Source organism: Rhyacophila brunnea, unplaced genomic scaffold (assembly GCF_057557595.1).
Source record: "Rhyacophila brunnea isolate RB1 unplaced genomic scaffold, BYU_Rbru_1.0 scaffold_19, whole genome shotgun sequence".
In the NCBI taxonomy this organism is placed as follows: Eukaryota; Metazoa; Arthropoda; class Insecta; order Trichoptera; family Rhyacophilidae; genus Rhyacophila; species Rhyacophila brunnea.
In genome coordinates, this window is record NW_028232848.1 from 21,792,733 (window position 1) to 21,819,881 (window position 27,149).

Below are 27,149 nucleotides of genomic sequence, written 5' to 3' on the forward strand. Positions count from 1 at the left end.
ATGACGTAATCTAATGGACCAAATGAAAACAAATAATATTAAAACACCTATGAAACGTTATCATGTTTACAGTTTTGATATCATTTCAGATGTTTTGTGAGAAGTATTTGTAGGCCAATCTTAAAACACTTTGATAAAATATGAAACACATACATTTTGACCCAGTCACGTTATTTGAACCACGATAAGACGGTGCGCAGATCGCCCATTTCATACACACCACAGTACAACGGTTAGAACAACCATTGGGTACGAAATGTACCTACATTATTAAACGTGTGTCGTTTGGATTTACACCAAAGCGAGTTAACCAATTAAGTAAATAATATTGTAATATAAATAATGTGAGAGTTAAGAAGTTTTATATATTTATGAAAAGATAACAAATAAAATACAATTTCAATTAAAATAAATGCCCGAGTAATCTCCAGAATAGCATTTTCTGGTAGTGCGCAATGGTTTTCTTTCTATAAAAAGAAGACAGCTTAGGTGTAAATGGCCGAAACGTATAACTAAATGTTTCTTGATTTATTTATTATACTTCTCAAATTACTTTACGGATGTTGACTGCATCGTACATATTTTGTGGAATTTTTAATTTATGTTAAACTATTTACAAATCTAATCGATTTTCATTTATAAAATTTCGTTAAATCAATATTGTGTTTAGCGTTTACATAATATATTATATGAGATTGTTTCTGATAGTAAAGACTTAATGAATGGGTTATCGAGATTTAAAATAGTATAACAAATCATGGTGTATGGCTTTTCCGCTTCATAAATCGAATAAGTCAGCCAAATATGAAACTGCCGTAAAACGTATGAGATAATGGTAGAATTACTTTGTTAATAGTGCAAATCATTGTTTTTTTCCAATCTTTCTCATTTTTATTAATGTATGTGAAAAAATAAAATGAATTGGCAACTTATACATGGGTAATAAATCAAACTTCATTCGAACTCAGTTTTTTCTAATGTAGTTATTTGTTATTAAAAGTAATTTTTTCTGTTATATTTTCGTTTTTATTATATTTTCCTTAAAAATTGATGAAAAAATCAATCCCGAATGTTTCGGGATTATGTTTACCAATCCCGGGATTGATAGGTATCGAAAATCGTTCGGGATCCCGGGATTGGAATTCCTAGTCCTGACGCATGCAACGTCGTTTTAGCTGATTTACGGGATTATTAAAATTATATTTATGCATTGCTTCTTCTTGCCCACCTTTCCATACTCTCTTTGCTTTTCCGCTGAAACAAATTCGCAGATCTAAAAAATACCACTCATTTTAATTGTATTAAAAATTACCTTCTTATAGATCTTATCGAGATTTAGAACTATATTATATTATGTATATTATATATATACGCATATTCTACAAAATCGTAGGTTTTAAAATTGTTTTCTTATTTCAGATTTATATATGATACATCAACGATTCTGTCTTATACGTTGACTTACCTTTACTATGTATTATGCATGATGAAGATTTGCCAGGGCATGGTTGTTGTTCATACGCTGTTTGTGTCAATGTCGTTACACGTGTCAGCTCATTTCAAATCTCTGAACGATGATATACATAGAGTCGGATACGGAAAGCTACAACGATGCAATAAGAAAACTCACACCAATTGTAAAATCACTTGTATGTTTGGGACAAGACAATATTTGCCTGAAAAAATGGCCACATTTTCACTGAGGCAATGCATCAAAAGGCACAACGTTTTGATTGGGTACGTCTACCAGCTGGAAAATATATTTAGCCTTCAGGCTATGATTCAATTTGGATCAAGTGCTATTATGATTTGTCTCACATTTCATCAAGCAACTGTGGTAAGAAATCTTCATTTATGGTATCATATCCGTTACTGGACGTTGACAAAGATTATAATTACTTATCGTTTATTTGTCTGCCAATACTCTGAAAAAGATGTAGTGCTTCACTAAAACCAGCTTAAGAAACTTTTAAACTTTTTATTTCAATTAATTTTACATAATTAAAAGTTTTGACTAATGGCGATTATGCCTATTGACCGTTTTGTATTGCAATGCTACGAGTATGTCGTATTTTGTCTGATTAAATTGCTAACTATAGATAGGTAAATATTATCTGTTGGCATTACAGCATTATTTATTTATTAAATATTTGAAAAGCGACTTGCTGCTGACGGTATTTTTTGCGTGCTTACTTATGTCCGAATATTTGATATTTTACTTGATTGTTTATCTAAATAAGTAGATAATGATATTTCATTATACAAAAAATAAGCTAGTAACTTTTTGGTACTGTTCGGTTATACGGAATACAGCGGAAAACACATTTTGAAAATAACCGATAAACTGGATTATTTGTTAGGTTAACCTAACCAAACCTAACCATACCTAACCTAACCTAACCTAACTAACCTAACCTAAACTAACCCAAACTAATAAATAATCCAGTATATCGGGTATTTTCAAAACGTGTTTTCCGCTGTATTACATCTTTATTAGTATTACACTGTTCGATGTAAAAAAATATTTATATTTGATCAATACTCGCAATGATTAAGACAGAAAGAGAATTATCATTTACCCCAAATATATTGATTTGCATTGTAAGTAATATAGCAATAATCTACAGAGAATCTTCTTTGACGTACGGTCACAAATTAACTCGCACTCACTTTGTAGACTTAGGTTGGCGAACCTTTTAACGTCAGCGAGCCAAAATTCCCCAAATATTATTTTTTGACTGTCTGACGTGCCGAGCAGTTTTTTATGGGAAAAAAATTCTCAGAATGATGATATAGAATGAAGATGATGATAATTAAATGTGGAAAGTAATTAGTAATTAACGATTACCCAAGTACCTTTATATATAATTCCATAAAAATAATAATAAAACGATCGGCATATTTTTAATTTATATGCGAGAGCTTAAAGTTCTTCAAGTACTCAAATAGATTTTAATAGTATATATATAATGAAAATGCAAAACTTAAGGACCAAGTGACAATAAAATTATTATTTTACCATTTATTAACATATACAAAAAGCCAGGACGACATTGAACATACATTTTACAACATTTAAACACGTACTACATAACAGTAGACATACATTGAGACAACAAAAAATAGTTAATTATAAAACAATTAACGTAACGATCACTGAATATGTATAACATATCTTCGGACAGTGCGATAATGAGAAGACAATTCATTGATCCTTCTTACTAACTAACTATAAAAAGATCGCGTTCTCAAAAAAAGTAATTAGTAAATTACAAACTACAACTAAGTTCTCGAGATTCTATTTTTCATCGCGTTTCTAGCCGAAGGCATATCTTTTATCCTTTGAAATTTAATTTGCCGATTAAGAAGAATCACGCTGGCTGAAGGGGGGGGGGAGAGTTTAATTTTTTGTTGTTGTATATTTGAAGTAAATTATTGCATTTGCAGATGTTACAATACGATTTTGCAAAACTTGTGTCTCTCTGTGCATTTACAACAGTTCTCGTTGGACAACTCTTTATGTTCGCTTGGGCGGGACAACGCCTAATAAATGAGGTAAGTAATACAAATTAAATAATTGTTAAGCATGAACATTTTTTATGACATGTATACATACTGACTTAACGCTGTCACGTCTCAGATGTGAAAAAGAATAAAATCGCCATGGACCATAGCCTCAGTAGCAGCGTTTTGCTGGGTGAGGTAGGGCTAGGGATTGCAATACCGAATGAAAATACTAATGCCGGTATTCGTGATCCATCCATCCAAGTATCCATGAATAAAATTAATATAGATATAAAAATCTCTTATTTTAAAATATTATAAAAATGTACATATAATATTATGTACACCGTTAAAATAGGTAAAAGTTATGATAATATGATAGAGATAGCTTAGTAGTTGAACCATTGGCACTTTTTTCTTCGAATGATCTTTCAATAAATTTATATTTTGATGTGTTCTTATATGGATATGTCACTGGTAATTCCACCTTATGTTTTATTAGTTTATTGCAATTTTACACAAATGAATTTCTTTACTTTTATTCCGTAAGAAAAAAGTTCGTTTTTTTTTTTTTGAAAAAACAAACGAACAGTATTCAACCGCGATTTCAGTTTCATCTAAAAATATACCTGCCACTTTTAACACCCGCGAGCGACTGGCGCAAATATTTGGATACATTTTAAATTAGGAAAGTAGGTACCTACCTATAATGCAAAAAATGTATTTCGAAAATCTGCACTATCATAAGGAAGTCATAAGGCAACCGGATGTAAGCCAGACATTGCGTAACCCGACAAAAAATTACAGTTCTTTTAAACCTTTTATGTCAATTAATACATTTTGTTTCCACTTTCAATACCGAATATATCGGTATTGTCTGAATTTTAAAACCGGTATTTCGATATCGAAAAATACTGAGATACCAGTATTGAAATCCATAGGTACGGAGTGCATGTTAAATAAGCGCACACAAATCACCCGGGAATCGCTGCCCGAAGCCTTCCGCTTAGTTGGACCAAGGCACGAGTAAATATCTAAATGATGACGTTACCATAAGAGCTCTGATAATCTGATAATCCTACTGAAGATATCGATTGTATTCAGATAGTTCTATAGTTTATTGCTGATAAATCCATCTACTTTTCTGTCTATCTCAAGCTAGCAGCGCATGGATCATTATTTTACAGTGGCGAAGGGTGCCGGTTGAAGGGTTGAAGAGTTGAAGGAAGGTAGAATGTGATAGGTAACTAAAAAATTGGAGGACAGCCATATTATGGGAGTTTAATTTGAGTTTTTTTATCTTTTCTTTGGAGAATGTTTACAGAACATAAAATATTATATTTTTCTTTCTTTTAAAAAGATTTTACTAAAAAACGACAGACTATACTAATATAGATTTTTTAAATTATGATCAAACAGAAGTCCTATTTGAGCTAAAAAAAATGACGACATTTTACATTTATAGTTATATAGTTCTAAGTAGTCAAGGATAATTATAAGATAATAAATCAGAATCACAACTTATCCCAAGCGTTTATATACATGTGTTAGTAGAAGTTACGTGGCTGGGACATGTGTTCCGGATGCCGCCAAAGAGTGCGACACTTCGTACCCTTGTGGCACAGCCTCAATGGTTCCATCGTCGTGGCCGCCCCTCCCTCACTCTGCAGTGTTGCTACAAAAGTGATCTACGCGTTGCAGGTCTGGAATGGTGGGAGGCTCAAGAGTTGGCGATGGATTTAGGGAAGTGACCCGAATTTGTGCTTGCCCTATGCCCCAATGCTGGGTCGTGATAGGGTAAAAGAGAAGAAATAGATGATTCGATAGACTTAGTTACAGTATATCTCTGTGTATAAATCTTAAATGCAATACTTAAAGACAGATGGCGCGGAAGGTATTTATTTTACATTTGAAATGTCTTTATGTTACATATTTAAATTTATAGGTATGTCAATATGACATAATATTACGAATAATTATGCAAGGCTATTTTATTATAATATATAAGGGAATACATGGAATTAGGAGGATAATTGGTGTATACAGATTAATTAAACGGTCATGCCCAGGAATCAAACAAATTTTATATTTTAAATTAGGTAATAAAAGTCTTCAAGATTCACCATATTATGTACATATATTCACATAATATATTAACCAGTAAACTCATTTCAAAAGTAATATTTTTGTATGATTTTTTCATCAATAAAAAATAATAAGTATATTATATTAGTTATACTTGTTATTGGCTTTATGATCATGCAAAAAAGTTAACCGTGACTATATTGAAGTAATTTTATGCGCAACTTATTGATTATTGGATCGAAATGATACATCGAGCAACTAAGGTCCGAGTCTCGTTTGAATTGCCATATGAAATTCGGCCTCCTGACAGATAATGACTCATTACTTTGAAAAATAATTGTTTCAGTCAGCTGCAATAGCAAATGCTGCATATAGCTGCTCTTGGTATATGTATGGACCGAGTTATAGAAAATCAATTGTGATGATAATACAACGAGCTCAAAAGCCTTTGGGAGTAACAGCGTACAAATTCTACTTGATATCAATTGAAAGCTTTTTTAAGGTAATATTTTAATATTATAATATAAATATATGAATATTATCATATTATGTCACAAGACCCAGGCATCTACGAATAGGGTAGTTTACGAGGGTTCTTTTATTATTCATATTCTGCATCAAATGTCCATTAGTAAAAATATTATAGTATATTACTGAATTTACATATTATTAATAATTTATTACCACGTTTTTATTAGCTCGTATTCTTGTTTGTTCAGTACGATTTTTTTCTTGTTTGTCCAAGATTTGTATTGGACGATTGAAGATTTTTAACTAACTTCCCGACTAGCTAGACATTTGAAATTTTAGATTATATCAGAACACGACGATAATGCATTCTTTTAATAATTTTAGCCATTTTTAAGCAGAATTGAATTAATTTTCAGTTAATTCTGTTTTGTATAGGGTCCTAGCAACTAAATTATTAATATATACGTGCGTTACTATGGAAATCAATATGAAATGTCAAAATGATATTTAAGTATTCTGTATTTATTCAAGTACAGTATTATCAATTATATCAAGTACAAAAAAAAGTATTTATGAATACATGTGGTACATTAAAAGTTCTTTTTATCTTGTAATTATATACAATAAATACAGTGGTTTTATTTTTATTAATATTAAAAATATCAAAGTGTTTAAAAGAAATTTTTTCCGACCATGTCCGATCCTAATAGGATCATATGGGCCTCCACAGAGCAGACTTTTGTATGAACAGATTTTGTTTTTTACGAGAAATGGATGTCAGACACTTGCTCAACCTATTGGATCCAAGCTCCGGCTCACACACAAATTGAAAATTATGTATACTTGCCAGACACAGGTGTAAATTCATGTAATTCTTGAATTCTTGTAAATTCTTGTAAAATGTAATTCTTTCAACTAAATACTATCTTAATTTACATTTTTTATAAAATATGATTGAAAAGCTATACCTACCTAGATACATACATACCTAGATACATAGATGCTTTTCTCCCCACAAACCACCATATCGTTGTCCCCTATATGTAAAACGTCACGTAACGAACAAAAAACCTATTTTAATGTTTTACTATAATAGTATCTCGAATAATTATTAATATCATGCCTATGAGGCCATCCATGGATCGAAACCGTATGCGGTTTAAATCCGTGTGCTATACTAAACTTATGAGTTTTGTTCATGAAAATATTATATTTCTAAATTTGTAAGTGGAAGTGTATGGTATAAACGGATACGATCGGATGCTTATAATATACTTGTGAAAATATATTTCCATGAACAGAAAGGATAAGCTTAGTATGGCACACGGTTCAAAACCGCATACGGTTTCAGTCCATGGATGACCTATATGTTTTGTTTCTTTTTCAGATTATCAGTGCCGCTGTATCATATTTCACCGTTCTTAGAAATCTAGAAACGCAAGAGAAATAAATGTATGCTTTTTCAATAACCTAAAATGGAATATATTATGCTACATAAGTTTACAGCAATTTCAATATTATATATATCTATATATATTATAATGTAATATCATTTAATTAGTGTATTTTAAATATGATTACTATTTGTGTGTAGGTTTAAAAGCATTAATATTTCTTCGTAAATTATTGTATTATTATTGTGCCTTGTTTAAATAAAAATGAAAACAATCACAAAATTATCTCGTTTACTTTATAATATACTTATGCCATAAAATTATCCAACTACTTTTAATTGTTTTATATATTATATAATGATTTAAAAATATTTAAATGTTGGCACAACCTCAAAGTTTCGCATGGCGGGAGGCACAAGACATGGCGATGGACCGATGAAAGTCACACAAACTTGTGCTTTCCCTATGCCCCAACACTGGGACGTGACAAAGTGCGTAAGTAAGTTGTATTTATTTTGAGCCGATCAATAATTAAGGTATGCTATCTCGATATCTCGCTAGATTTCTTGATTATGAGATGTCGGGATCAAAAATGTGTGGATAACGAACTTTCAGGATAATTTTTAAATGATTTTTTACAAAAAGGAAATAAAATGTTTTTGTCTAATTGATTGATAATTGTGATTTAAAGAGAGCCGTTGGGTTATAAATAAGAAATAATTACAAGATAAAAAGAACTTTTTATATACAACGTTTTTAAACTTTCTGTTGAATCATATAAACTTGACTTGACTAGCTTAAACGTCAAAAAAATTTGTACTTGATAGAAATACTGAATAATGACATGTCATTTCATATTGATTTCTATAGTAACGCAAGTATATATTATTTAATAATTTAGTTGCTAGGACCACCTAGCAACTAATAATGGTATCGAAATAACTTTTCATACAAAACAGAATTAACTGATAATGAATTCTATTCTACTTAAAGATGGATAAAAGTATTTAAAAAATGCATTGACATCGTGTTCTGATATATTCTAAAAGTTTCAAATGTCTAGCTAGTCGGGAAGTTAGTTAAAAATCGATTGCAAGATTTTTACCGGACAAACAACCACCGGACAAATAAAAATACGACCTAAGAAAAACGTTGTAATATATTGGAAAGGAAAACAACAGAACACATTCACTGCTCACCAGATAATTACTAATTAATTACCACATTTAAATATCATGCTAATTATATCTAATGGCCAACTAATGGTTAGCGCGTATTTAGCACTGAAAGACTTAATGGCGTACGCTACCGGGTGTGATAAAAGTTTTGCCAAATGGTTCGCTTTATTACCTTCTTCAGGCTAAATAGTTTTAACATTAGTGAACTTCGTAGAAATTGGATAAGATACGTATACCTTAATGGTAAGAGCACATGGGCACGAATCCGGAGGAGTGCAGGTTCAAATCCTACTGGGTGTCGTATTTTGTTCAAAAAGATTTTCCCTTGTGGTTACTATAAATATATTTCAGAAGTATTTTCAAATTATTGTCATGTTATTTTATAACATAACACACTAAGCCAAGGAAGTCTTTACGAGGGCAACACTACGCAAAAGTACGACCGGATCGCGCCTGCGCACGGGATAGTTTGTACGGAGTTCGTGACACTATTTCCGGCGCTATAGGAGATAGCGGGCTTTTTACACGAAGGTGAAGCGGGAGTCGAGCTCTCAGTCTTGACCTTTCGAAGGAAGCAGACGTCTTGGCCAGTTCCGAGCCTCGGACCCTGGGCACAGGGCTTTCGATTTCCTGACGTTTTGGAGACGTGGACGATGGTCATCCGAAGGACGTCCCCCCACGCCAGGAGATCGGAGGAACTCCACGGTTCCCCCACGTTTGAAGACGGACCCCTCGATTCCGTCCTGGAAGGAATCGAGGGCAGCGAATAGGCTGGAGAGCCTTTTGTGTAATCGGTATTTATTGTTATTTTATGTTACGGTCCACCGACCGAATTAGCTTTTGGGTTTTTGTTCTTATTTATCTAAATATTGTATCGCTTTAGGTGCTCGTGATTCACTTGAGTAATTATACATTTTTATACACTGTAGCCCGCAAGTTATCTTATTTATTAATATACAATTGTTGAAATTTCTCTACTTGCTTTTCATTTAATTATCCTTCACTATTGTCTCTATGCATCATCATAGAGTGGCGCTCAATCCGAGATATTTATATTTATTCCATCTTTATGTACTTTATTATTATACAGGAACATCCAACGAATGAGCGAAGTAACCGGACAGGTAACCGAGGTCTTGGAGGTAAAAGTCAAACCATCCACGACCCTGCATCCTATTTCCCCGAGTCTCATGCTTATCCCTATCCTACATTTCCCATCCATACCTATTCCTTACCCTCACACAAAGCCATTCCATGATATTGGCACCCAACAAGCATCGTGTTTCTTTTTGAATATTTCTTTTCCAAAACACGATGACTTACCTCTTAAAGACTCGCAGTTATTTGTTTCGGATTATGAACTCGTTCGTTATTTTGTCCTAATGTTCTAAATTTTATTTGTTCCGATTATAAAACTTTAAATTTTGCTAGTCACGATTTCATACAATAATTATTGCCGCAAGTGTATTTTTTTCCAGCCTCATTAGTTCTAATTACACCGATTTTTGCCGGCTCACTTTTGGAATTTTTTGGTTTACCGTCGTGGAGTTGCAAGCGAATCCGCATCGGCCGTGATTTTAGACGCATTTTGATATTTTTTTTAATCCATAGTACTTATTAAACTTATAAATTAATTAATGACAAATTAAAACGTATTATTTGCGTTATATTTTTCTTAAATTTTTCTGGTTCGGTGGTCGTAACTATGTGTGTTATATTTTTCATATATTTATATAGTCTTTTATTGACTTACGCGGTACTTGCAACAGACGTGAGACTAGTCTATGCGGTACGCGGAGAATGGCGATCTAAAATGATAGATCAATACGTCATGTCAATTTTATCACTGTCCTTGTGAAATTTATTTAATTTTGTGTTGTAAGCTACAATTATTCCTTCGCAAATTAATATTAACAGTGTTTTATATGGTTTACACCTAATTTTGAAATACAATTTGCACATTTATCATCAATACATATTTCTTCTAAATAATAAATTATTTGATACCCACACTATTGGCGAAATGTCAATATTTGGGCATCGGAATTAGTGTTAACCATTGATTGTTTCAGCAAAAAGTTTGTTTTATGTTTAGTATGGTGCTATAAGTGATTTAATAAAGTTTCAAAGGAGAAGGAAGGATGTCAAACTTGGACGAGATCGACATGAACATTTATATACCTACTGGATGACAAGAATTATTAACCTCAAATTTGACAGAACTATTGGATTGAAACATACTAAGTGGATGTAACACCAAATCAATTGGACAGCTGGATGAACCTTATTATGGAATGGAGTTTACAAAAGGTCCTTTCGTTCCATTTCTATATTGTGAATAATTAATAATTTCTATATCTCGAATAAAATCATTATCGGGTCATTCATTTTAGTCGGCAGTCGCGCTGTCATCGATTATTTGAGTGATATATTTTCATTCTTGTTAAAATTTGACACTAAATTATTCTGAATTCATTTCTTCTTAATTATTAACTTTCTATTCATTTTATTTTGCTATTACAATCAATTATTTGCGACGGTAGAATACATTTATTTCGGATAATATGTTTTTACATTGTTTTTCTTACTAGTTTGACAGTTCGATATTAGTTTTTCAAATCTGTTCTTTTTATAATGTAGACAATTGAAATTATTCATTTCGCGTTCATTATTGATAAAATTGAAGTAATCTTTCGTTCATTGAAATAAATTTAGTCATTTTTAATTCCTATTCAATTATTCATATTCCAAATTGATTTCTGGTTAAAACTTTAAACGTCAAGCGCGCTTACATTTGCAGTCGATAGATGACACCTTCGTAGAATTTATTTGAAATATTTAATTTCAAGATTCTGTTCTTTCGTGGGAATGATTATTTATTATACATAAATAATTATTTTTACAGGTGAATATTTTTAATAAAATTTTCCTTCTTAATTCCTATATAAAACTTCCGTCTACATATTTTTTTTGAATCAATTTAATTTTTTCTCTCCTGTCAAACCCTTTCTAATTTAAAGACATATTTTTTTTTTAAAGCTTTTTGTTTTCATTCTAGATGCTTTCACTCAACTATATGCAACTTTCCGTCCTCTCCTAATTTTTGAAAAAGCATATAAGCTAACATTAATTAATATTTTTAAATTCTTTTTTTTTCTCTTTTCAAATCCTAGCCCTCCGCTATTTATTATTCATAAACATTCAATTTAACCTGAATTTAATAATTGATTAATTTTTTTGCTTGTTTAGCATGCTTATTTTACTGGGCAATATTTTACAATGCTGATATTTAATTTATTATCAACTATATTTGAAACCTTTAGGAGTTATCAAACCTTCATTCATTATGACACACACTCTGTCAAATATTTTTTCTTTTATTATTATGGAAAGGTGTGTTTCCGTGCCAATGACACTCAACCAATTATTTTGAATTTTGTCAGGGCCGCATTTTAATAACGCCTATTTATTAATATTCAATTTTTTTGTGAAGGAATTTTGTACTGTTTTGTCTTTTGTCTATTACACACCTCAGATATTTATAAATTATAATTATTATTTTTGCTCTTTTACAAGCTTCTTTTTTGGATTGATTTTTTATCGAATTAATTATCGCAAATTTTATACATATATTATGTCATTGAGTAATACTTTCTATTATAAAATTCTATATTTCTTTATTTCAATTTCTTTGTGAATTTTTACTCACCTATGGTAAACTATTTCAGTTACTGACTTCTTTCCTGCACATGGCAATACACCCTTGTTCCGGTGAACGTCCATCGCAAAGGTGGTGGTTGCAGACCTTTCGGGAAGGAGGCCTACTCAATTCATACCACACAAACAGCATCTGGACCAACTTTTGGTAAACAAGCACAGTTCTAAATACTACCATAGTGCCAGGATGAGAGTTATGGTGTTCCCGGAAGACGCAACCGCTGTCTTAGCGTTTCGAAGGGCCTGTCAGTTTAGCTACCTAGTGATATAATATCTATATTTAAAATTACCTACAATTGTCTAATTAAGTACATCGCGCTGGTGATCGTGTGATCTTTATTTATACCAGTTGCCTTTGTACTTGTTTTTGCGTGACGGTTTTGTTTGCTATTTTTATAATATATTTTTTTTTTATTGATTGTAGTGATTGGTTATACTTGTTCTGTCAATGTATCTTTGTCGGTACAGGCTGCGGGGAGATTTTATTATTATTTGTTGGCTGCTAGCTCCTTGGAAGTCGTGGGAACTGAAGGTGTCTCACTACTGTCCGGTGTGTTTTAGTGATCCGGGGTGCCGAAGATGTTCCTCGGACGCGTCTGATTTTTTTTCTCTAGCAGTCAACCCTCTTGGTATTTGGGTTGAACTATCGGTACTGAAGGCGGTTCCGTTAGTCCCCTCTCTTTTTGGCGGTGGAATCTGCCGCTGATTGTGTGGATTCCACCGCACTCTGATGTTTATGGTGGTGAGTTGGCAGGCGTGATGCAAATAATAGAAGCGATCGTCTGTCGACACTAATGATGTTGTGCAGCGGCCTGGACTGTATGAAGGAAATCAACCTACTTATCAAAATTCCTTGAGGGAAGAAAGTGGACGTTATTATACGATCTCTTTAGCCTTTCATTTTTTATTTTTTGCAGCTCCAACTTGAATGTCGGACCAGTTGCGAACCATGTTGTTCTTTTAATTACATTTAGTTTCCGATGTGTTAATGGTTTCCTTGTCGTTGCCTGGCTTTCATGTGGTGCTCCGTGGTATTCTCTTTTTGTATCTGGGAGGTCCGTTTCTGATGGGTTCCGGACTCAGGACTCGCGTACCTGGGGCTGGAACACGCCACCGGAAGAAACGTACGTCACCGGAGGTCTCGGGTTTGGCGGGATTGAGTTTGTCCAGAATCTGCGGTGTGGTATCTCACCTTAGGTTAAGTTAGGTTTAGTTCATCTTAGAGTAATTTGAAGCGGAGCCATATATTCTGGAACGGACGATATCTTGCTACACCATTGTAGACTTTAACGTAGTATACTAAAATCGATGATTAATTTTAATTATATATTTTGTACTAGGAATTCTTTTCTAGCTTAGTTTCCTCCTTGTTCGCGTTATTTTATTTGTGGGAGCGCTGCTTGGGATCCGGACCATGGCTTGGAATTCCATCACACGTCATTTGTTCTTTCAGGCTTAACAGAGAATCCACATCACAGCTGTTGGTTGTTAGCCACACTGTTATTTTTATTCAGATTAGACATCTGAAAGTAGTATATTTTAGTAATGTTCTTTTTAAATGTTCGGACGGTGCTTGACGCACAGTATTTATTACTTACCGACAGACCAGCCCTCACGCAAAACCAAACTGGCACTCATTGTTTATTAATTATTATGTTATTTGTTCGAACCAAGTTGGTGAATTTATTGTATTTATTATTTTTTATTATGTATACTTGCCAAAAACCACGGCATATACGATTGAGAATTTATATTTTTTGCTTTGTGCACTTTATAACTTTTGCCAACTATTAAAGGTTCATCTTTTTTTCAATAACTTAATATCATTTGAAATCAATTTATTAAATCATTCACTGATCTATTATTATTTTCAACTTAATTACTCAATGCTTATATTATTACTCAAATTATAGAAGCAATTTTAATTTCTTGAATATAATTCTATTAATTACTTTATTATATTATACTATCTCTGCAATTTTATCAATTAATGAATTGAATTAAATTTCTTGAACTAAAATATTAATTCATTTATATACAATATATTAATTTATTATACCATTTTATATATTATTATCTGAGGTGCATTTATGTAAATTGTTTGGCTATTATTTCAATTTTTTATACTGATATCAAATCTTTTCAAACTAATAATTATTATACAACTCTTCCTATCTTTTTGGAAGCTTTATCTAAATCAATTTTTATATATTCTAAATATTGCAGTTTTACACTGCTGGGTTGAATCCCCACTATTTGTTATGATGTGAATTATCTGTGATAAATTATAATATTTTATATATTTCTATATACACGAGCTTATGTGTTTTTATATTTATTAGATCTTTTTCAAAATTTATAAATTATTGGTGGACCGGTTAGGTAGGGTAAATCTACGAGACCTCTCCCAGCTCTTCACTCTTCAGCAAATAATCTTCTTCGTTTTTTTGATTCTTCATAAGCCTCTCCCTCTGTCACCAAATAACAGAGTGGAAATTTCATCTATATGTCTCCTTCGCTTCGCCTGTAGCCGCGCTATATCTAAGCATGCCGTCTATGATGCCCAACCCCTGGGAGGATTGATGCTATCAGAAGACCCCCCCGAGAAGTTGACAGTCGAAGTCCTCGCTATGGCTTGTCCTTCTCTTACCGAGGTTGGAGGTAATGTCATGTTATTTTATAACATAACACACTAAGCCAAGGAAGTCTTTACGAGGGCAACACTACGCAAAAGTACGACCGGATCGCGCCTGCGCACGGGATAGTTTGTACAGAGTTCGTGACACTATTTCCGGCGCTATAGGAGATAGCGGGCTTTTTACACAAAGGTGAAGCGGGAGTCGAGCTCTCAGTCTTGACCTTTCGAAGGAAGCAGACGTCTTGGCCAGTTCCGAGCCTCGGACCCTGGGCACAGGGCTTTCGATTTCCTGACGTTTTGGAGACGTGGACGATGGTCATCCGAAGGACGTCCCCCCACGCCAGGAGATCGGAGGAACTCCACGGTTCCCCCACGTTTGAAGACGGACCCCTCGATTCCGTCCTGGAAGGAATCGAGGGCAGCGAATAGGCTGGAGAGCCTTTTGTGTAATCGGTATTTATTGTTATTTTATGTTACGGTCCACCGACCGAATTAGCTTTTGGGTTTTTGTTCTTATTTATCTAAATATTGTATCGCTTTAGGTGCTCGTGATTCACTTGAGTAATTATACATTTTTATACACTGTAGCCCGCAAGTTATCTTATTTATTAATATACAATTGTTGAAATTTCTCTACTTGCTTTTCATTTAATTATCCTTCACTATTGTCTCTATGCATCATCATAGAGTGGCGCTCAATCCGAGATATTTATATTTATTCCATCTTTATGTACTTTATTATTATACAGGAACATCCAACGAATGAGCGAAGTAACCGGACAGGTAACCGAGGTCTTGGAGGTAAAAGTCAAACCATCCACGACCCTGCATCCTATTTCCCCGAGTCTCATGCTTATCCCTATCCTACATTTCCCATCCATACCTATTCCTTACCCGCACATAAATCATTCCATGATTCCATGTTCGATATTAAGTATTAATAAAAATGCATCTGCAAATGAATAGAAACTGTTCCTATTTACTAAGTCGTACATACCACCACAATTCCACTCCCACTCGCAACATGTCGCAACGTCGTGTAAACCACCCAACTCTTGCCCAATTCGTGTTTAGTGACATATTATATTCTTGTTATTTTTGTATTTCTTATTGTGCTACTTATACACTTTTAGTTGACAACTCGTGTAAACGCAGCGTTTTAAGTAATGTACGACAACATCTTTTTGGCTACGTGTTAAAACTGTGAACTAACATGTTCCGCCCATTTTTACCCGGAATTCTATTATAAATTAACAAGCTCCTCCCATTTAGTAGACAGCAGCACCTAAAAGCGTAGCCAAGAAGATGTTGTCGTACTATAGTGATAGGTATGGGTTTACTTAAGGTGTTGATTTATACTTTTCCACACTTAAGTATATTTCGCTTGACAAGTAACAATTAATTATTAGTAACATTTGTAAACGCACGCTTTGGCGCGAAAAGGTGGCAAATTGTATTTAGAGGCGACGTTCAAGGCTCGGGGGTAGGTTACCGACTGACCGTTCCTTAATCTCGATCCTTCGTCCGCTCAGAAATAGATAATGGTAACTTTTTTTTTGTTTGTTTCGCTGTGCATCCTGGTCTAGCCTTGACTCATTTATAGTTACAATAATATCATTATATTCCTTATTCATTATGCTCCTAAAGTCATACCACCGCACACCCAGTATTCGTCGCAAACATCTGTTTTCGAAGCTCAGTATATGGTTGCTCTGAGCCTTTGTAAGGTGCCATGATTCGCTACCGTAAAGCAGCACCGTCAGAATGCAAGCGTCGAATAGGCGGCATTTGGTTTTGACCGAGTACAATCGTGAGTCCCAGACATTTCGCATCGAGTTGAATGTTGCTCCAGCCATTCCCATTTGGATAGCGAGCTCTTTCTGTAAAATGCCATCTCCCGTGATGTGTTTTCCCAGGTACTTGAAGTTGTCGACGCTCTCGATGTTTTGTCCATCGCTAATCAGAGGGAAATCTGGATCAGGACAGGTACTATTGCACAAGACGTTGGTTTTCTTCGCGTTGATTCTCAAACCAACGCGAGAGGAGTTATGCAACCTGTCGATTGTCTCTTGAATGCCCTCGATTGAGTTGTCGAATAGGACAGCATCATCGGCGTATTCCAGGTCACCGAGGGGGTAACAGGTATGCCTCGGTCGGGTGGTATTGACTTCCGTAGTATAAAGTCAAAGAGAATGATAAAAAGAAACGGTGCAAGGACACAACCCTGTCCGACTCCGGTCGTGACCCCGAACCATTCCGTGACAGTGTCTCCAATTCTGACACAGCATTCGCTATTCTCGTGCAGGCTTTTGATTATGGCAATGATCTTGGGAGGGATCCCGTATGCTCCCAGTAACATCAAGAGGGAGGGGCGGTGCGGACTGTCGAAAGGCTTCTCATAATCCACACTACACGCTAAAATACATTTCTCGTAAAAATAAAAAAGAAATGAAATATGTTTTACATAAAAAAATCTCGGATTTGATTTTGGATGGAGTTTTTTTTAGAAACATCGTTTGGGACGTTTGCGTAATTTTTTGCATACTAGCCAAATGTTTCTAGCCACTGTACAGTTTGAGGTAAATAAGTATTTTTTTGATAATGATAATATATTCATTTTTATGTAATTACGTTAAAATTTTATATTTTTCTTGATTTCTGAAAAAATGACAATTATATTTTCCGTAATTATATTAATATTTATTTAATAGGCACTTCTACTAGAACGAACCTCCTTGATTATAATTTACTTAATAATCTATCAACAAAATAGTGAATAACTAATATTTCTACGGGCTCGACAAATCGAAAAATGTTCGATGAGATGTGTTTTTTAATAAATTGGTCAATTAAAATGGAAACTTATAGCCATCCTTGATAATTATTTGTAACCACATAATATTATGTAATTATTATACTACTTCATATGACGCGTTAAAAAAAAGTAAAGAAATAATAATATGACATTATGAAATATATTGGTAAGCAGAAAAATTCCCAGAATCAAAAAAACAAATACTAACCGGTCTCTAGATTGTTAGATAGCTTGAATATTTTTATTGCTGTATATTATATTCTTATGTCACTCTAGAGCAATGTTTCCCTAACTTTCGACATCTGTACTTCTGAGTACCCCTCATCAAAAAAATTGCATATACTTTAATAATAATCAAAATATATTTATTTTTTCCTTTTTAGTACATAAACAAAATAATAAAAAACGAATTCATTCATAATAAAATATAAATAAAAGTTGAATTATAAATAACATTTATTATAATCATTGAGAATGATGAAATTTTTTGTGTTGAGTCGACAGATAATCATAATTTGGTTCCCTGGTTGTTAATTTTATTAATCTGAGATGCGATTCCACATCTCCATCACAAAGCCTCATCCTTTTTTTGACTAAATGTCTACAAATGCTGAAAAAGTAACTTCGCATAGATATGAAGTTGGAAAAGGCAAGATGTATTTCAAGACTTTCTCTGTTAAAACTGCATACATATTATATTGTATTTGCAACCAGAATGATGTTAAAGTACACTCCTTATATTTTTTTCCAAGAATCCGTCTGAAGCTAATTCTAACAATTGCTGTTCAATCAAACGGATATCTTCTCCATTCAATATTTTTGTTTAAATCAGAAAAATAGTTTTTAAGGCCCACTTATAAATTCTCGAAATGCTGTGTTATATATTTCATAGTATTAGCATCAATTTTACCAGCCGAACTTGTTATAAACTCATAAAGAGAGGGAAATGAGTCCACTTCTCTATGACCAACTCCCGGTGCAGCGCGTATCCCCATCAAACTCTTCCCGTACCCCAGAGGGTACGCGTACCACACTTTGGGAAACACTGCTCTAAAGTGTTGTCTACCATAAAAGTTGTTTCAATATAATTTGTTTTGCATTTTTTATGAAAATGAATCATATTTAGCTATGCTTCGTGATCAATACAGAACATTGCAAGTACTAATTTTGCAAGTCTAACATTTACAATTGAGAAAAAAATCAAGATGAAGAGGCCCGGAATGCTAACAAAAGTTGTTATCTTTCACGAAGACAATACAATTTGCTGGTTTACATAACGGTGTTGCAATGTGACTATCAACAAATTGACCCATCCAGGATCCTCCTAGACCAGATTTACAATTTTCTCTTACTTAAAAAAAACATCTCGCTCCGAAAAAAATAGTTTTTACGACTGATGAATGCTTGTGTAAAACTTGGATATCAGTTTGGAAGTTCCGTTGGAAGAAGTGCAAGCAGATTCAAGGAGATTATATTGGTAAAAATATTATTTTACTACACTGGAAAAAAATTCTATCGATTATATATGTCAACCTGTTTAATAGAATTAAAATTATTAAACCACGACACTTATGGGGAAGAGGCGAAGTCGATATGTTTGAAGTTTTTTTGGATCGTGAATTTAGTTGTCTGAAGTGATTAATAAGTATGTACGTAGATTGTTTTGACGGACGTATGTTAGCCCGAAACAGCTGTAAATATAGATAACTCAAATATCGTAAAGTTCTTTGTTTACAAATCATTATAATCGAGTTTCTCATATTAACGCCAATTCAAATATATTTCATATATTTTTATATATATATATATATTTTTCAAGGCTTAGAATTTTTCAGCCCACCCTTGTAAATTGGAATCGATATACTTGATATGCATGGAAAATTTAAATCACTTTTAGCGTTTGGCGAGATCACTGTTTTAATATTTGAAGAAAATCATCAGTTGGCTAAATTTAAAAAAGTTATATTATTATGGGTACTAACATGCCTCATAACATAATGAGATCGACAACTTTACTGTGCAAGCTCATAGGAATTGGAGAATCGACGCCGAGTCGGCTTAATCATTTTTTAAGATTCATACAAATTGTTGCTTTTATAATAATGTCAGTTCCGCCTCTTCTTTATACTTTTCTTAAAGCTGCTGACATCAACGAAAAAACAGAAGTCATTACACCTGCCTTAGGACCATCATTTGAACTCTTACAATACCTCAGTATTTTATATCACAGACGCGAATATTCAGATCTTTTCAAACTCCTTCAAAGAGATTGGGAATTAAGTAAGTAGTGGACTAATTTATTTATCTATCATGCAGAATAAAATAATTGAAATTTTTTTTTATATATCATAATATATTTGTTTAGCTAAAAGGGTATGAAGGACATCTGGTGTGAACATAAGTTATTTACGAGGTTAGATTTTTAAAATTTGATCTTTAGCATATCAAAATTGTTTAAGGCAAGTAATAGTTATTCCAACTAGAAATACATGACGTCACCTCTATACTACAACTAGATATCTTGATTTTTACTGTTTTTGAGATAGCTATTGAATATGATTCTATCCACGATGGCCGCGCAGCTTAAGCGTTGGCTTATCACGCCATGGGTCTCAGGTTCGAATCCTGGGTCTGGCAAGTACACATATTGTTTTTCAATTTGTGTGTGAGTCAGGGTATGGACCTAATAGGTTGAGCAAGTGGCTTCCATCCATTTCTCGTAAAAAACAAAAATCTGTTAATACAAACCTCTACTCTGTGGAGGCCCATATGATCCTATTAGGATCGGACATGGTCGATAAGTAAATATATAATGATTCTACATTTCCTTCTCTACACAATCATAAAACTAGGTAAGTCAGAAGTTAATGGGAACTGTATTAATTTTGTGTTTGAAAATATTGGATAACTTTAAAACCATAAATGCATTAAATAAATAAAATAATATATCTTCAATATTTTTTCATACCGTTGAACATTATTTAATTGTTCCCAATTAGACAAGCACAGTTTGTCATTTTTATTTAAAATAATAATTAGATATAGCCTAGATTTACGTAAATAAAGTAAAGTTTAAATCTCATTTTCCCAACAACGACCAAATCAGAGTTATCTAGTTGTAGTATTGAGGTAACGAATTGAGTAATAGTTTAAACATAAAAATATAGTAAATATGGATGTAAAAGAACAAAAACATCGTTACAAACTCACTATATTAGGTAACGTTGCTTTTCTATGTATTATTGGCGCTAAAACTTTATGTTACTCTTGGCGTCCTCCAGCATCTGTTTTCATTGAAGGGTATCCTATAATATATCCGGCATAGATGCCAGTTCCTTCAGTTTTGGATATCCACGGTCGTTAAATTCAACTCGATACTATCACTCAATTTTATACGAGATTTTATAACGTTTATTTTAATATAACCATAAATAATATTGAATTGATCCAAAAATTATATTTCCTAATTAACTCTTATTTTCAGATGTTCTCGCTAAAAAAGTTCCAAACAAGTATTTGGTTTCAGCCGAAGAGACATCTAACAGGATCGTACTAGTACATACAGTTTATTCAGCAATAGCGATCATTGGTATCGCAGTTTCACCGCTGCTTAAACTATTTTATATACTATACTACGGAGTGCCCGTAGAGCATTTTGAGTTTCCAACAAAAATTGAGTACGTCTATATTATATATTATTTTCTAAATTTGATATTATAGTATGTGGTGTACAATAATTTTATTTATTGTATACTTCTGTATGTGGATGGTGTTTGAAATTTTCGACGGAATTAAAAATAATATGTAAATTTTTTGTATTAAACCATTTTAAATATTGTTTTTATATAATGTTCATTTACGCACGCACTCATACGTGCACAAATGTATCTCGGACTGGAATAAGCCTAATTGTTTGGTAGTGTTCAAATCGCCATATTATATTTGTCGTTCAGACATCTATCGAAATCTTGAATTTCTTAATCATTACAATTTATTTATATTATAACCAGAAAAAATACCAAGTGGTAGTGCCGCCTGTCAACATTATTGAATGATTATTCTATCATTTGCTCTCTGTCATGACCCTATTAAAATTAACGATTCATTTATTTGCTTGTTAATTTATTTTTCACATTTAGAATTTGCGTTTATGTGTAGGTATGTTTTTTTTCACCTTCCACCTTTTAATACATGTCCTCCTTGTTTCGCTCTCTCCTACACATTTACATATGATTTTTCTCATGCGTTACAGACATACATAATATAGGTATTATATATAAAAAAAAAATAATAAGTATATTTAATAATTATATGGTAATTTTAAGTGAACCATAAATATATCTACTGCGTCTGCTTTCATATGATTAATTTATCCCGTTTTTAAAACACGGCTGTAATTTAAAAAAAAATAAAGCAATAGCAATATACTATCTACATACATAATAATATATTAGGCTTACTACGTTATGAACGTATTATATAATATTCAGAAAATTTTCAGAAAAACACGAATTAGAAATAAAAATAAAACTTAGATTGAGTTGAATTTGAAAACACATTTTTTAATAACCAGGAGAGAGTCTTACCAATAAGATTAGGAAGACGTATTATTAGATCCCAGTTTCCCCGGTTTATTTTTTTTTATAAAAACTTGTTTTTAACAATTATTAAGTTAAGTAGGTACATACTCGTAATTACTTCACACTTCAGTAATAAAATATTTGTCATTCTAAATGTTGCGTATATTCAGTAAAAAAATAACAACAGTTTTATTCAAACACGCCGCAAATCTTCCATAAAATTTTTATATCCGTGACACCGCAGGGTGAGAAATATGTGGACATAATAATTTTATTATTATTATATCCACATATTATTATTTATTACACCCACGATATCCGCGTGGATTAAGCGCCGGTCTATAGTGTCGAGGGTCCCAGGTTCGAATCCTGGGTCTGGCAAATATACATATTGTTTTTCAATTTGTGTATGAGTCAGAGTATGGACCTAATAGGTTCTACCTTCGCCTAAGTGGCTGACATCCATTTCTCGTAAAAATAAAAATTGTTAATACAAACCTCCACTCTGTCCCATATCATCCTATTAGGATCGGACATGATGGAAAGAAAGAAAGAATAAAATCATCCGTCATCTCAAAATCCATTGTCATTTTATAATTTGAAGCAAATAGTTAGGTATTTAATATTATCAATAATGAAATTACTCAATGACATCTCGTATTAGACAGTTCCCATGCGCATTCCGAAAAACGTAAATAATTCTTTACAATACGCATGCGCGAGAGAAGTTGCACAACCAATTATTTACCATGTTGCACAATCGGTGGATCTACCCGTAATCGATTACAGCGGCATGGATTCTAATTGCGACGAATAACGAAAGTGATACTGATAACTAGGCTTAGGATTTTTAGGTGCTAAAAATGAATAATAGGTACCTAAAATATGTAGATATAATTAGAAGTATGTTATTAATATATTATAAATATGTACTAAAAAACAAAAATAGGTGCTAAAAATTTAAATAACTAAGTACTGATACCAAATATTATAATGCCTAAATCCCCCATCAAAAATCCTCCAATCGAGAGAGTTGGGAATATAATGATATTATTGTAATTGTAAATGAGTCACGGCTAGACCAGGATGCACAGCGAAACAAAGAAAAAGAAAGTTATCGTTATCTGTTTCTGGGCGGACGAAGGGTCGAGAGTAGTTGTACAGTCAGTCGGTAACCTACCCTTGAGCCTCGAACGTTGCCTCTAAAAATACAATTTGCCACCTTTTTGCGCCAAAGCGTGCGTTTACAAAATAATGTTGCTAATAATTAATCGTTACTTGTCAAGCGAAATATACTTACAATGTCACTGAATCCGTGTTTTTAGTAAGTGGAAAATCATACATATTTCAACAGTTTAATTTATTATTTATTCACAAACCGAAAACGCTTTATTACAATAAATAATAAAATAATGCTTAAAATTTTCGAAAGTGAATCAATCTTTGGCGATTTGATCTTAGCAAATTTTTATACAGGAAAAACTTATTTCCACTTCTACAGATGTTATTATTGCGTATGTAAATGAAACTATTTAAAGTAGAAAAAATTAAACATCTGAGGAATCTGATGGATTTTCCAAAACAGCTTTAATATTTTGTAGCGTTTGAAGTCCAGTATTTTAATTTAAAAAACTATTTAATTGGTCCAGGAACATTGAAATTTTGTGTTTATGCGAAAATATGTGCTTAAACCTATAAAAATATGTAATTATCAAAAAATATTTAAAAATAGGTGCTAAAAAATAGGGCGTAAATGTTTCAAAATTGTCAGAAAGAGATAGATATTTTTGATATTTGGTTGTGGGGGGCCGCTCATAAAAAAATATTTAAATATCTAAGAATCTTAAGCCTACTGATAAATATTCGCGAAGCACAGCGCCATGCATTCAGTTACTCTTAATAATACCACTTTTTCTTTTGGAACAGTCTTTTATCGATGGTTGGCGACTAAATTGCAATGCATTTATCTATCCTGGGCCAGTCACATTCCCCAATGCCTTGGACCATAATATAACGATTCTAATTATTATATTCTAAATATAAGTAATATTCACGTAAAATAGTTGGCTATTAACTACGATCAGAAGATCAGAACTTACAATTTCATGACGTGACTGATACGTAGTAGGCCTCATGCTTTCAGCGACGATATTTTACGAAGAGATAGTTTTGAAAGGCTTTCTTTTCATTTAGAGAAAACCTTTTTAATAAAATGGAGACAACTTATTTAGTTCAGGAATGTTAAGAATCACCTCTGCATCCATAGAATAATCGATCGAAAATAAATTATTATTTATTTTATGTCTAGTCAATACTTATGTATATTATATTGTAGATACCTATCAGTTATATTGTTTAGTTCTGAAGCATGCGACGTCGTTTTAGCGAGTGTACGAGTTATTTAAATTATAATTTGTCTCGATTCTTTATATTTACATATATACTTCGTTTTATTATACTTACATAATCTTGCAAGAGTTTTAAAAATATTATGAAATTTCAGATTTATATATGATACATCAACGGTACTACCCTATACATTGACTTACTTCTACTATGTATTATGCATGCTGAAATCTTGCCAATGCATGTCAGTTATGCACACGCTGTTCGTGTCAATGTCATTACACGTGTCAGCTCATTTCAAATCTCTGAACGAAGAGATACAGAGAGTCGGATATGGAAAACCACAAAGATGCAACAAGAAAAATCACACCAATTGCAGAATCACTTGTATGATTGGAACAAGACAATATATGCCTGAAAAAATGGCCACATTTTGTCTGAGGCAATGTATCAAAAGGCACAATGTTTTGATTGGGTACGTCTATCAGCTGGAAAATATATTTAGCCTTCAGGCTTTCATTCATTTTGGATCAAGTGCTATTATGATTTGTCTCGTATTTCATCTAGTAGGTGGGGTAAGATTTTTTTTTTATACATTAGTAGGTAAATGGTTAATTATACAAACAGATTGGTAACTTCAGATATCAGATTATTTATTATTATTATTTTGGGGGAAAAGCTCTCGACTTTGGTTTCAGATGGAATATATTTTTATAACAAGAATAGATAAGAAAAGACTATCGACTTAGATTTTGGAGAAAATTTGGCAATATTTACGATATGCTTTCATTCGACTTCGGTTTTTGCATACAATTTTATTTCAAGAAAAGTTGACTTTAATTGAGTTAGAATACCGGCATTGATACTTAATGGCGATATTTTATATGAAAAACCTGATTACTGGTATGAATATTTTCATTCGGAAATGGAATCCCTAACCACTCTACAGATTTAACAGTTCCAATTAAAAATTTAACCGTTAAATGTACAGTATTGTATAGAATTACTAATGTTAATGATAATATTGTGAAGAATTATTATAAATAGACATGGGGGTTGGGAGTTTGCCAACCCATGCAGTTTAGGTAATAAAATGTTTATTTCTACGTTATTGCACATTTATTTTATATATTTAATATTTGAAGTAAATTATTGTATTTATAGATGCTACAATATGATTTTGTAAAACTTGTACCCCTGTGTGCGTTTACAACACTTGTTGTTGGACAACTCTTTATGTTCGCTTGGGCGGGACAACGCCTTATAAATGAGGTAATGAACAAAAAATGATATTAATGTATACTTACTTTACTATGCCATGCCTCAGATGGGAGGAACGCCACTGCCACTGCCACTGCCACTGCTGCCACTGAGACCTTAGGAGGCCTAGCCGGGCCAGGGTTCGAAAAAATATATCCCAGCGATGACGTCATCAGAAGTGCCTGATAATTTGATATTCATACTGACAATATCGATTTTATTTCCATAGTTCTATACTATATATATTATAGCTAATAAATCCACCGGCGTTTTTGTCCATCTCAAACTACTCGTAGCATTACTTACTTTACTAAGTACTAATGAAGTGATGACAGGTGGCGGTTGAAGAAAGATAGAATCTGACTGAACTGAAAAAATCTAGGACAGCCATATTTATGGGTACTGAATTTGAAATTTGTTTAATTTTTATAGTACATTTACAGAATATAAGATATAATATTTTTTTTTCTTATAAAAAAAGTGTTTTATTAAAAATTACAACAAACACTATAATAGTTATTTAAAAAAAACTATATTTAACCGGGATTCTAGCTTGCGCTAAGAAAATCTAAGACCTAGTAAGTTGCTAGGGACTGAGATCACTGTGCGTAAAATACTAGCTGTTATATAAATAATGTGCAAAGGTAGATAGATTTTTTCACTTGAAGTATGAGTTGTTTCAAACAATGAAGTAGACAGTTCTAAGTACTCAAGGACAAATCGGATCAAAAGCCATACAAAAACTTTATATTATCGTAAGCCTTTTTTGCATATATTAGCAGAAGCTTCGACAGACTTGGATATAGTATATCTGTGTTTGTAAATCTTAAATGTAATACTTAAAGACAGATGGTTCTGTATTTTATTTTACTTGAAAATTATTATTTATTTACCTATTGTTATTATTATAGGTATAGCACATATTATTATATTTATCTATAGAAAATAGGATTTGAATAATCGCCTAGTATGGAGTCTTGGTGACTTGATGATGAAGTTGTGGCTAAGTGAATAGGGGATATTATGGATTATTATATAAGATTATTTTATTTTTAATGTACAAGGGATTGAAAATATGAGGGAAAATAGAGATCCGGATTACATAAACAATCATTTCCAGGAATCAAATAAACTTAATTTTGTTAAATAAAAGAAAACTTC

General features: G+C 32.6%; 1 protein-coding gene across 1 annotated transcript; it reads left to right on the forward strand.

Annotated features, from left to right (window-relative positions):
• The first annotated feature begins 1,684 nt into the window (after positions 1 to 1,684).
• LOC147072846 (4-vinylanisole receptor-like) lies at positions 1,685 to 7,510 on the forward strand. The gene is made up of 4 exons (XM_085945734.1): positions 1,685 to 1,837; positions 3,448 to 3,555; positions 5,936 to 6,091; positions 7,448 to 7,510. The coding sequence occupies exons 1-4, from the start codon at positions 1,685 to 1,687 to the stop codon at positions 7,508 to 7,510; spliced, it is 480 nt and encodes a 159-aa protein (XP_085801860.1).
• Positions 7,511 to 27,149: the final 19,639 nt, after the last annotated feature.